We start from the raw sequence: 14,014 nt of genomic DNA, 5'->3' as shown, positions 1-14,014 counted from the left end.
ATGTTTATTAATTTTGTAACATTTACAGAATATAAAAAGAAGAGAGAATGTATTGAACGGAACCATGAAAATTGTGTACATTTAAAACTGACTCAATTTCACTGGCGGACCGACAAATCCCCTATTGTGAAACACAGCTCTACAGAAACTGTAACTAGAAGCAGGTTAGTAATAGCGCGATTTAGTGAATCAAGTATGAAGTAACGTGAGGGATTTGGCAGGCTGTGGAACGAAAGAACAATGACAGCGTGTTTTGTGTGGCAGAAGTTGAATAGCCTGTGACGATTAGCTGACTGTCAGTTGTCAGGCTTGATCGGGTAAGTACTAGGTTACTTCGTCACGCAGAGTTGCGAAGTCACTGAAGTGAATTAGCTCTGAGGTGATTGAATTAGACGGTGTGCTTGATACTTCCTAATAGCCTTATCGGCGGCATTAATTTGTAGTTGTCTGGCTTAATCAGTCCAGAATGGCAAACGCTGAAATTGATGCGAAGAAAATCAAGCATCTTTATCGTTCTCTTGATTCGACTCTATCTGTTCTACGAAAAGAGGAGGTGAGTTCTAACTTTTTTCCACTTATTTATTTTTATTGGTGTTTCACATCCAACAGGTGAAAGATATTATTACAGTTTGCTACTCTCCAAGAAGTGAAAGATTTGTTGTCAACGTTCGATACCTGTTATCAGAGAAGCAAAAAGACAGATTCGTATCAAAACAAGACTTTTATCGTACTCGAAGGTCTGGATGGATCAGGTACGTACGACATTGCCGAACTGAAATTGTAGATTTTAATACACTAACAGGTCGAAACTGATATATAATGAAGTTAATTTTTGTAGGTAAAACGACGATAGCGAAGAAACTTGCGACAGCCCTTAATGGAGTGAGGCGTAAAACACCACCTACAGTATTGCAGACACTGAGGGCTAAATTTGATACACATCCACCCATTCTCCGAAGAGCGTATTATTCCCTAGGAAACTATGTAGCAGCAAAAGAGATTGAAGAGACACTAAAATACAGTTCAGTGATTCTAGACAGGTATGTTCCATTTATCTGCACATTTGCTTAGTCAACTGTTGTAGGTGGACTATTTATTATTGGTTGTTTCACATTGTGTACCTGTAGATCATGCATTAACAGCATTTTTACTGCAATATACTTATGCGTGAGATAGTCCACTGTGGCTCATTTGTAGAATGCCAGACTTAGTCCAGATGTTTGATATCTGATTAGACCTAGGATTTTATGTTCAACTGCTTTCACATATGTCAGTGTTTGTTAATGTGCAAAATGCCAAGTTCCACCTTGGTTCATGGCCCACATTAGACTGTACTGGATGAGTAAATGAGTTCAAAAGTCTGAGGCAGACAACAGCACACCACCTCCCGTAGGACTGTGCCTAATAAAATACTGGTGTTCAAAAACCTCCTCCAATATGACAATGCCTAATGAAGCACACTGGTGTTCAAATTAACCTTCGAGTTGATGAGAACGTTACTGATATGGCTGTAATAATATCACATTTAAGAACTGTGGATTGAAATTACGGGTACTTTGAGAATAGTTCGAGAATGCTTTCAGACAGTAGCAGCTGGATAAAAATATGTTTCAATGAGAGAAATTGGCAGATACACTAATCAAGTTACTAAATAAGTATTTTGGTTTATACTGCTTGGAAATTGGGGTTTAATATAAATTGTTTCCATCAAAGTTGTAACAGGATATGATATAACTCTGAGAAAACAGCATTTGAGGCAGAGATTTGAAACAGTTTATGAAGGCTAACTTATGTTGATTAAAAAAAATACTGGAATGGTGCAATAAATAAAACATCTTAAGACTTAAAAAAACTATTTTATTCTTGTTTGTCAGGTTCTATCATAGTACAGCGGTTTTTACAATTGCAACAGACATGTACGAAGCTGGATTAGGTAAGGATGGGCTACCTCCACATGGAGATCCAGTATATCAATGGCCACAAGATCTCAAACCCATCCCTGATGTGATTTTTTATTTGGATGTGAAGGAACATGTACGCTCACAAAGACTTTCTAAGAGGATACAAATTACGGCTGAGGAAGAGCAAATGGCATCAAGTACAGAGTTCAGAGCTTTGTAAGTGGTTTCAGTTTATAAATTATGCACTGCTCCTCTTACTAACTTACACTAATCTTTGACCACTGACAAATTCTTTGTGTTTCTCGTAAACTGCACGCTGCAAGTTATTGAAAACGGCTGTTCCTGAATATTGGGCAGGATCAAAGTAAGTGATTACAAGTCTTAATGTAGATTTTTTCTTATTCTTAATGTTGAACTGTGCTGTTGGTTTGAAAAAGTTATCTGTTCTTTATGATTAGTTTCAGTAAGAAATAGTTAGTAGCTATACCCTTTTCATTGAATAGGTCTCAGTAGTATTTTAGGGAGTTCATCACACAAATAATTCACATTACTTGCCTTGCAGCTTTAGAGTTTGCTTGATGAGTTATCCCAAGTACAACTTTATGGAGTGAAAATAAACAATATGTATATAAACTTCTCAATTATTACATAATCTGTCTAGTTCTGTGGTGTGCTCCTCTCAACTGATTTTATTCTAAAGTTGTAATTGCAAAAGGTAGCGCTGTCAGCTTCTTGAATCAACATGTTGTCAGGTTTTATGCATGTTTTAATCTGTGTACTGTCAGTTTTTTCAAAGGTTGAAGACAATGTATTGCTTAGAAACAGCTTAGTGGTGTCTACAAATATTATGTTAATAGCTCCTTCGAAAACTATAAGTGCTTTGAGATTTTCACCAATGTTCACACAATCTTTAAATGAAACAAGCTGAGCATCTGGTAATGTCACTGATGGAAGGTTATTTGCATTCACAGGAAGAAGTAAGGGTCTTGAGATGAACCCTAGTGGGACACCACTGTAAGTTGTTGCCAGTTGAACGAAGACTAATAGCTTAATCGAGAATGCTTTTCCTTCTTATATTGCACAGATATTATATGAACAGTTTCCCAGAATTTCCTATAGTAGCTAAATATCCTAATTTACTTAAAAGGTGATTCACTCAAAATCTTTTGCCATCACAGCATATACAGGTAGCCCATAATTTATTGTCTTATGAATAAAATACATTCTCACTGTATGTGTAAATATTATTTTCAAAATGAAACTCCTTCAGATATTCATAGTGTCATATTGACAATATGTTATTGGTAAGCAAATGGTTTTTCTCAAATTTTGAAGAATGCTACTGGAAATGAAAGTGCGTAGAAGGTTGCTGGTGTTTTTCTATTCCATTTCTGTTACAGATAACTAACGTCTGCATACTTCAACCAATGATTAATGACTAATTAAATAAATAATACAAAGTATTTAAAAAATCAGAATTATAAATTTTAATGTCACAAAGAATTTTACGTTTTGAAGTGAAGGTCAGCATGTTTTGTATTTAGCTTTGTTGACGTGTGAGACCAGGGATGTATCCTATCGTATATACTTTTGCCCCTTGTAGTATTATGGAATTATCTTCTGGAGCAATGCAGCAGATGAATTATTTATTCACTAAGGGAGGGGGGGGGGCGGCAAGAATATTGTTTAAAGTAGATAACTGCATATTTCTGCACGGATCCCTTCAGAGGGCTTGGAATTCTTGCTCTCACTTCCCTATACCTTTACTCCTGATAAAGTATGACCAGGATTAAAAATAATTTCAGTTGAAATGTGACCTACAAAACAACACACAGTAAAAATCAGCTTCAGCTGAATACAAAAACAGTGTTCATGTCTACTATGCCTCCTTATCTAGGGTGATGCAAAGGTACTCAACAAATTTCCATCTAATATAAAGCAAGAAAATGAGAATCTCTTAAAAAAAAAATAAAATAAAAAAATAAAAACATATTTCATGGGCCACTCATCCTGCAACTCATCTGATTATCTTGATTCAAGGAGAGAACATTTCTGTTAGCTACATGGTAAGGTCAAGTATTCATTGTAGAGCTTCAGGGCAAATACCAAGAATCTACAATGTCTCTCCGCAGCAGCAAGTCTTGTGTGTCTCGCCCTGCGGGGCGCATAAGGTTGCCAAGTTCCTTGCACATGTTCCATGGACCTGCAGTGGTGGAGTAGGAATAGTAGCGTTGCATGTGTTTTGCAGCTGTTAGTTGTGTCATTGTCTTGTTCTTGTGTCAGCTGAACGCAATAATAATACTTACTATTGCAGGGGGAGCATTTTTAGTGGAAGAGGTTTTCCGTGCTGGAGGAAACTTTACTCAGCACATGATATGGCAATTTAGATTGCATTTTCCTGCTTCAGGATGCCCACCTCTTTACACTGTACATGATTTAATTCACAAATTCCAGATAAAGGGTTTAGTTCATTATGCACCACAATTTTAACAGAACAGAAGCTTGACAACATTTTGGACATCATGTTGCAGAGTCAAACAAAATCAGTGAGGAGATTGGACAATGTGAAACGAATAGTGTATTGTGAATAGTTTCAGCAATTTGTTAACCACTAAAGAGCTGGTGTTTTAGATCAAGCCTTTTTCACTGTTGAGGCCTGGTTCACCTATCTGGATACATTAATTCCCAAAATTCACAAATTTTGTCTTCGGAAAATCCATGTGCTGTAAGAGCAACACCATTGCACATGGAGAAAATCAGAGTGTGAGTTGCCATAACACAAGTGCGAATTATATGGCTGATCTTTTTTGATGCTACTATCACTTCTGATGCCTAATGTTCCCAGATAATTTATCCATTAATTGCCCTACTGTATGAAACTGAGAGCAATCATAAATTTTTCCAAGACGACAATGCTACTTTCCATATGGCACACCAGTCCCTACGACTTTTAGATGTAATCTTTGGAGACAGAATAATTATGAAAGGTACCCCCCCCCCCCCCCCCCCACCAGTGCTCACCAGATCTGCCTCCACGTGACTATTTTCTTTTGGATGTTGCTAAACATCTGTGTATCAAAATAAACAAAGACAAAGATGAACTGAAGACAGTGATGATTGATTATCTGCATTCAATTACATGTGAAACATTGATAAAAGTGTTTGCAAATAAATGTTAAACTGTTGAACTATGCCTTCAGGATAGAGGAAAACATTTCCAGCAGCTACTGTGATATTGGTGAGTACAGAATATTTAATTGTAAGTAGTATAATTAATTAATTTCATTGTTTTAATTGTAATAGTGTTGACTCCCATCTCTCAACATACTGCATCCATTAGCAGTGAGTCCTGGCCCGTAGCTTATGCAGCTAACCTTACATGCACCGTAAGCTGAGATGTGGAGCTCACTAGTGCAGAAAGACTTTGCGGACATGCTGTAGTATCCTACTGTGAAAATCCCTGTGGTTTTATAGATGTTGTGGGCTATTTCTTTGAAAAAATATCAAAGCAAGTTACCAATGGGGGAGAAAGAACAGGTATTAATACAGCTGTAGAAGACAGCAGCTTTTTTTTTTTTTTTTTTTTTTTTTTTTTTTTTTTTTTTTTTTTTGTAGTGATCACTTTTCTTGCTATTTGTTTAACTGGCATACACAGAGAGAGTATTAATTCTATATCACTGGAAGCTATACAGTGATCCATAAATGTTTACCCTTATAACAAAATGATGTAAATGTTTATTGTATACAGTAAATGATATGTGCATTATGCCACATATGCCAATACTCATTAAATTTTGAACCTTACGTGAACATTGGGGATTCTGTGAAGAGAAGGACATTGCCTGAACCTCCTCTGCTCGCTTCCAATGGGGGAAGGCAAGGTGACAGAGGAGCTCAAAATCTCCCCAAATCTCACCCGCTCCCATTACCCAATGTCAGTCCAGTCTGGAACAGTATAAGCACGTCATTTGTCAAGGCTTCATCTACCTATTATAATGTCCAGAAATGAAAAACATCCAATCCCCAATCCTTCCCTTCTCCCGTAAAGTCGTACTTTGTCACTCGCCCAATCTACAAAGTGCCCTCGTCCATCTTTGTACCACACTACTCCAAAAACATTTCCACACCCGTGGAGTGCACAGTTGCAGATCAGTTGTATGCATTCCCCCCCCCCCCCCCCAAGTTATCCAATTCCAGTTCTATCACAGCATATCCTATCTTGTCATAGGTATTCCAACTATGAAGTCAATCATGTCATATACCAGCTTTGTAGTAACTTTTGCACAGTCCCTTTACGTGGGCTTGAGTACCAATCAGTTGTCCAGCTGAGTGAATGTTCAGTGCCAAATTGTGGCCAATAGTAGAGTTGATTATTCAATGGTGGAACACACTACGGGCACATTGTAGTCAACATCAATGCCTGCTTCACAACCTGTGTCATTGGATCACACCCCTCCCCCTAGCCCCGCTCGACATCTGCTTCACTGAATTACATATGTAGCAGTTGTCCTCAGAGCACAGCCTTTGATTCCCCTCCCCCCCCCCACCCCTCCCCAAAGCCCTCTTGGATTCATTCTTCACCACTATCAGAAATATGCCCCCCACTCATGCTCTTCTTTCTGTTCAGTCATCCTCTTCCTCAGCTCAGTTCTCAATATTATCTCATCTGTAGCAAATTCATAAGTAGGAATTTCCAGATTCTACTTTTTGCAGCACCTGCATCTCTTATGTATGATATGGTTTGACCTGTTGTGTATATTAAGATTCACAAACCAGTTATTTGACTAATTTTTTGGTGTTGTGCAACATGCTAACTGTTAGAGACTGCAGTGTCAGAAATTGGATTTAACAGATTCTCCTCTTGATCAGGAATTTTGACATACCTCACATTGTTCATAACCTCGACCATAACACAAGAGGTACTGGCTTCTAGTTCATACGTGCAGACACACATATGTAAAGTGATGAGGCTCTTTATAATGACATCGTATCACTCTTGTATAGCACACTGTGACCCTACATGCTGGGTATCAACCAATTGCACGTACATGAACCCATCTTTACTGTATCACTTCAAGTTTGTAATGAACAAACCTGAGGTGGGACTTAGCTGTCGACCAATGAAGCCTGTGGGCAAAGTGAGAGAGATATTTAAGTGTGTTGTTAGCATTATGCAGCATGAGTCAATGGCAATATTTTCTGTGACGCCTCATGTATGTCATTTTGTATGAATTTGCAGTTGTGTGTTAATACAGAGCCGTGTGGGATTAGCCGAGCGGTCTAAGGCGCTGCAGTCATGGACTGTGCGGCTGGTCCCGGCGGAGGTTTGAGTCCTCCCTTGGGCATGGGTGTGTGTGTGTTTGTCCTTAGGATAATTTAGGTTAAGTAGTGTGTAAGCTTAGGGACTGATGACCTTAGCAGTTAAGTCCCATAAGATTTCACACACTTTTGAACATTTTTTTTTTTTTTTGTTAATACAGACAAAAAAGATAAGTGGAGTAACAAATTATTCTGTTGTGAGCCACTAGAGATCAATGGCTTATTATATTAAATTCCTGAAACTTTGTTTTTGTTGTCTTTTCAGTAGTAGTGGTTGTGGTGTTGGTGGCACTATTGTGATACTGGAAGATATAAAAATTTTTATTACCTTGTTTGGATTGTTGCACTCTCTTTATGTAAAGCAACGAGTTTCTGTAACATGTTGTGGTCTTCTTGAGGCCTAATGGCAGAAAAAGAGAGAGAGAGAGAGAGAGAGAGAAAGAAAAGATCAATGGGTTAAAATGCTACATAGAATAGTATATATACAACATACTATATAATTGTAATTGTAATTGCAGTAAACCACCAGTTCACTAAACTGCAACTTGCCATACTGAAAGCATTACAAATCTCACATATTAATGTAGAACCGTACATCCACATAATTGCGCATAGCCCCATCCTCCCAGTAATGAACGAAAGTATTTGACCTTCATGATACTACCTAATTCAACTTTTTTTTTATTTATTTAAAAGTGCGGGAACAGTGTCTACAAACCCTGCAACATACATCGTCCTCTGTGACCAAGCCACATTTTACCAGAAATTATGATTCGTCTGTCTTCTGTAAATATTATACATTTAATTTAGTATCTCTTGTACTTTGTTTGCAATTACAAGTAACTGTCCATTTTATGAGCTTTCCTGTCGTGGCTTGCTAGACATTTTCCATTTTCCTCTGGACACATTCCTTTGCAAACGCACCCCTTTTCTCTCTTCATTTTTTTCTCATCTGTATTCCATTTGCTTTTGTCAGGTTTGCATTTTCTGTTTTTTATTGAAGGTTTCTTGCTTTTTCACCCAAAATATCATTTTCTTCTGAATTTTGATAACTTGGATCATTATTTGATTTATATGTCTCATTGTTCATGTTTTCATCTTCTTCACAGGAATTATTTGGCCAACACATGGTACATTAATATCACCACTTTTGTTACCTACTTTATCAATTTATGATGCGTCTGTGTAACTTACATCCATAGCATATGAAATTTGAGCTTCATTAATCACCCTGCCACATTATTTTTCTTGCAAAATTTCATCAGAATGCAGTTTTATAACACCAGTGGGTATGATATGAGACAATAAGTTAGTACCATTAACTGAACTGCAGTTTTCATTATCAACTAACACTACACAAAGAGCTTCATTAATTTCATTTCTAAATTAGCCATAACATCTTCAGACTTGTTCTAGTTTAAATCATGATCCAGTCATTTAATTTCCTTGTGCCCTTGTTTTTGGCTATGAAAGTAATATGTTGTCCTGTAGACATAAAGTTTGCCTGAAAAAAAGTGACAAACCTATGTAAAAGAAGGTCTATATCAAATTAAAATAAAGCTATAATATTAAGTAACAGTAATTTCACTGCAAACAAACCTTACCTATAACTATTTTTGTCACTAGTTCAATTAAAAACATTATAAAAAATGTTATAGCTATTGTAAAGCTTTTATACCCTACAGAAAACACACCTATCCCTTCCATATTTACCATGAATTTGTCCATTTCCCTGTGTAACATAAATACCCACTACAATTCACAAAGAACACAACATTGGAGCACAATGTCGGGTTTTAAGGTTCATGGATGTTGAAGGTTTCACAGTACTATAGTACAGAGATATAAAGGTTTCAATTAAGTCTGATAGATGTCCTTACATTCATACACTGACTTTGAAGGTTTTACAGGGTTGTTTGTCAATAAATTATGAACTTCAATCATCAAAAACACCAGAGTCTCCAAACTCAGCCTTGGGAGGTTTTGATAGTAACCTGATGATATGCAATTGTATCATAGTTAATTATCAACTTATCTAAGTAAATATGAGTCAGTTGCATCTTCAAATTATTCATACTGGGATCCAAGAATGGCATGCCACTTTGTGACAGTCTATATTGTACTTCTGTCTCTAATTTAAGTCTTCTGTTAAATGGCTTTGTCCAACTACAGCCATCACATATCACAAGTACATTCTGTGAAGCTAAAGAGGTCGACGTTAATATACGTTAGTCAATGAAACCTTATTTGTCACAATCAAATGAATATTAATGAATATATAAATTTCACCCGATGCATTTCATTTTGTCTAAGTTCTAAAGTAATTTTTCCACAGTAAAGTTGTTGTCATTTGTGATTCTATCCTTTTATTCTCATCATGTTGCCATTTGTTATGTGTAGCTGTGATCACATTGACATGCTGGAACTGTAGTTATATCCACTTCTACTGCTTGAACTCTTTGGGTTTTGTTAAATAGTTACCACCTGGCCTTCAATTCCTTGAACAGTTACTCAGCTCCACTGTCCTTGATATCCATAATGTATTCATTTGTTATAGTTGATAGTGTTCTTGTCATTTTATAACTGCACGTTCCTCTCACTAACCATGTCAAGAGCTTGTTAATAAATGGTATTCCACATTAAGATGTACAGTACTACATCCCTTCTTTCATTTCACATATTTTTGAAACTGAAGCCCATCATTCAAAATGATGTATGATTGATGGTGACTGGGTAATGTTCAACTTAAACAATGACCACAAAAAATGTGTGAAAGTTTCTTTACAAAATTTTATTTTAAACATGTCACTTTTCTGACCCTAATCTACAATTTTATTCTGTGGTACAGCCCTATTTAGCTGACTGGTAGTGGAAAACAAATTGTGCCAGACATGTGGAAGTAAGATGAATGGATTCACACTTCAAGCAACCTTTGAGGAAGTTCATTAAGGCCATGCACCTCTGCTTTCTGAACTTCACAGACCTTCCTTTGCATCTTCAAAAGCATGTACTACCTCTTCTTGCACCAATCACAGCATCCAACCATGCATGCATGTTCCTGTTTCATGTTGCAGTGTCTTCTTGGGAAATCATCTACCATGTTTTCAAGAGGGCTTGCTGTAAGTTCCATAGAATCTTTGAATAATGCTGACATGTTCTTTTCCCTAGCTGATCCTATACGTACTCAGTAGGATTCAGATTAGAGTTTCAAGCAGACCAAGCCACACCATCTCACTTCATCCAAGAACTCTCGCACAGTTCTCATAATATGTGAGCATGGATTTTCATGCATTCGATGAAAATCATCACCAGTAAATATAGCCGAAGGACAACATGTTCCAAAAAGATTTCCTCTACATACTGATGTGCTGCAAGGCTCCCATGCTCCACAAAGACCAAATCTTTTCAGCCACACTGATTCCTTCCCTCACCATCAGAGAAAACCAGAAAAGGCAGCCTGAATGAGTATGTGAAGGCAATATTTTTCCCCAGGGCTGCACCACAAACTCTCTTCTACCGTCAGGTGATTGAAGGTCAAATTGTGGCATATCGGTGAATGACACTGACGTATTCTCCAGCCGCAATATTTCTTTGTGAAACATAGTTGATCTGCGTGATGCTTCTGGTGAGTTCTGGGCCTGTAGCAGGTCTTCTTGATTGAAGATTGGATTTTTACAATCTTCTGTGGATGGTTTTCTCTCTAACATACATCCCTTAAACATTCCTTAAACTTGGCGGAATTGATTTCTTGCTTCAACGGAGGTAATGTCACCGTTGTTTACCTTCCATTCAGAAGGCTGTTGCATGCAGCGACTGTTATATTGAATTGTAAATAATAGATTTCAGCTATCAGTCATCCTTTTTAATTTTTTTTAATTGACAGATCTAGATTTCTGCTAGAAACTAGCCACTCTCAATGCACTATCATTCTCGATCAATGCCTGTTGGTTGGGCTTCATCCTCAGTTCATTGAATATTCAATGAACTGTGGATGAAGCCCGACCAACAGGCATTACATACTAAATAAGGGAAGGATGGAGAAAGAAATTGGCCGTGCCCTTTTGAAGGAACCATCTCAGTATTTGCCTTAAGCGATTTAGGGAAATCACAGAAAACCCAAATCAGGATGGTTGTACGTGAGTTTGAACTATCGTCCTCCTGAATGTGAGTCCAGTGTGCTAACTACTGCACTACCCCACTCAATCGACCCCCCCCCCCCCTCCTCACTCCCCTCTGTGATTAAGAACCATCTGCATCTAGGTTACATAGGTTTATCTACACTGCATTCAGCATACACTGTCTGTGTTTCCTAAGGTGGTTACCATTCATTACTTACAAGAGCAATCCATGTAGCACAGAGAATGCTTTTCTGTTTTTCGTTGTAGTATGCTTTTTTGTGAATACCTTTTCTGTCCTCCTCCTTTTATGTTCATCTTTTGCATAATTCAGATTCAATGATTATATTCTCGAGATCTGGGCAGGTGCCAGGAAAAGCCTTTTTTCTTTCCTAATAACTTTAACACATATTTCAAAAATGTGTTTCCCTAGTGCTTAGTTCAATAAGCTACTTCTCTAGATATTGATGTCCATCCCTCATCATTTTTGACAGCCATTACATGTTCCATGCTAAAAAAATTGCTCCTCTACAACTTTGGTACCACACATGTTGTAGAGACTAACTCTCATCATACCCTTAGTTGAAGGTTATTGTACACAAAATTCAACCCCATCCTCTAAAGCTATGTTCCAACACTTCTACTTTCAATTTGTCAAACAAGTAAACCTCTTGCCTAGTTCAGACTAGCTCTGTCAAGCCACACACACACACACACACACACACACACACACACACACACACACACACACACACACTCTCTCTCTCTGTGGCTTTCAGCTGTGGTTGAGTGAATGCATTGTCTCATTTGTGTTATTGTGTAACACTAGTGGCTGATACTAAAGGGAAAGTTTTTTGATGTAGAAACAGCTCTTAGGGATAACGAAATAGATATCTCCATAAACTTCCATCAAGCCAGTATTCAAGAAATTAAAAATATTGCCTGTTCCCTGCATTTATATATTAGATACAGTCATATTTGTTAACAAAACCTGCATTAGCTTGAGACCTAACGAGACAAAGACTGACTAGGAATCTAGTCGGTGTGAGGAATATAGGCAGTGTACTCTACAATAAATTACCCCAATCAGTTTGTGAAAACATGTATTTAGGAATAAGTTAAGAACATTTAACATACATACTCTTTTTATTCAATTGATGAATATCCTCAGTTTGTATTAACTCTGCCTCAGCCATAATTGTAATTATTGTTAATATTATGACTTTATTGCTTTCATGTTACAGTGTTGCTTAACTGTAGTAGTAGTAGTTTCTTGAACTGTGCTATATAATTTAATTTTTGTAGTATATTATTGTTCCTTGCAAACTTTCTCAGTCACATTTTTATATTTCTGTGTACACGACTCATCCTAAATCTTTTGTTCATTGTATAATATAAAATTCTTGGGACCAAAATAAATAAAAATGAAATATTTTTCAGTGTGCTCCTTGTAGATGATCAGCATGTAATTGGAGTTTGGACTGATTAGTCTTTTTTTTCATTATTTAAGTATTTGTTCTTAACTTGGTTTTGCTCATATCCATACCTTTTCCATTAAATATTAATTACTTATTGACATAATTCCCAATTTAAAAAAAAAAAAATGTTTCAATTTTCCAGGTTGAAGGAGACATATTTAAGAATGGCAGAACCCGCTGTGACCGTTATTAATTCTAATCAACCTGTAAAACTGGTTGTAAGTGACATTCTAGATTTCATGAAGGCCAAAATGATGATATAGCACATATTTCTGATGACATTTATTTGAATATCCAGTATAAAACAGAGGTAAAATTCAGTCACGAAAGGAGCAGAATAAGATATTCAACAGGATTCTAGTTTTTTAAAAAAAATATTGTTGAGTTTCACAAGGTAATACAGTGTGACAAAGGTGGTAAAAAAAGGGAAGGAAAATTTAGAAATATTGGATGAAGAGGTATACATAGTGTGCTCATGAGAATAAATTGCTTTCAGACTTCTGACGTGTAAACCCAGTACACAGAAAAACATAATAATTTGTGTGTAGTATTCATTGAATTGTTACTTTTACCCGTAAATTATTTATTAATTCTGAATTGTAATTAACTTGATACCTGTTATCCAGTTGTTAAAAAAAAAGAACAATTATGGAAAACATTTGAACATAACACACTCAGCAGCACATTATTTTCTTCCTCTCTCTCTCTCTCTGTCTGCTCTGCTCAATTGTGTCATTCAACATGTAGTATTTGCTTTCAGGTGGGTCAGATATTCATTTCAGCTATAAAAATGTTTTATGAAAGATGATACATGTCCACTTTTTAAGTGTCTCAGGCAAAAATAAGACATTTACAATTTTTAACTCACAATAAATGCATTAAAAACTGGCTCGTTTCTTTTTTATTAATTCCTTTCCACTTCATCTTTCATAAATTGTATCATGGAGGAAACACTGTAACGGCACAGAATGAGTCAGTTTATGTTGTGTTGGCAGAAGAGCCAACACCGTGTTACTAGAGGAGGCCGAAATGCACGCGTTTTAGCTCACGCAGGCCGGCGTGAGGAGGGAAGGAACATGACAAGGAATTAGAATTCAGAAAGCAGACGAAATTAGTTTGATACTTAACTTTAATCCATTAATGATGAACGTCGCTCTTGACGGCACATGATTCACAATATTATCTGTTCAGAACAGTAACT

The 14,014-nt window shown here is 36.8% G+C and overlaps 1 protein-coding gene across 1 annotated transcript; it reads left to right on the top strand.

The window, feature by feature from the left end:
• Window positions 1-323: 323 nt before the first annotated feature.
• LOC124711997 (UMP-CMP kinase 2, mitochondrial-like) lies at window positions 324-13,702 on the top strand. Its single transcript, XM_047242282.1, has 5 exons — window positions 324-553; window positions 629-752; window positions 839-1,040; window positions 1,875-2,117; window positions 12,956-13,702. Exons 1-5 carry the CDS (start codon window positions 467-469, stop codon window positions 13,074-13,076), a joined length of 777 nt encoding a protein of 258 aa, XP_047098238.1. The 5' UTR covers window positions 324-466; the 3' UTR covers window positions 13,077-13,702.
• The last annotated feature ends 312 nt before the right edge of the window (window positions 13,703-14,014 follow it).

The sequence above is a fragment of the Schistocerca piceifrons genome, chromosome 8 (genome assembly GCF_021461385.2).
Source record: "Schistocerca piceifrons isolate TAMUIC-IGC-003096 chromosome 8, iqSchPice1.1, whole genome shotgun sequence".
NCBI lineage: Eukaryota > Metazoa > Arthropoda > Insecta > Orthoptera > Acrididae > Schistocerca > Schistocerca piceifrons.
Note: the sequence above shows the minus strand (reverse complement) of the source record. Positions and strands in the feature narration are given on the sequence as shown.

Excerpts from the sequence above, each read along its gene's own strand:
- LOC124711997 (XM_047242282.1), top strand. The coding sequence starts at position 467 with ATGGCAAACGCTGAAATTGATGCGAAGAAAATCAAGCATCTTTATCGT. Across the intron at positions 554-628 it reads CTGTTCTACGAAAAGAGGAG|TTTGCTACTCTCCAAGAAGT; the intron begins GTGAGTTCTAAC and ends ATATTATTACAG. Across the intron at positions 753-838 it reads CGAAGGTCTGGATGGATCAG|GTAAAACGACGATAGCGAAG; the intron begins GTACGTACGACA and ends TAATTTTTGTAG.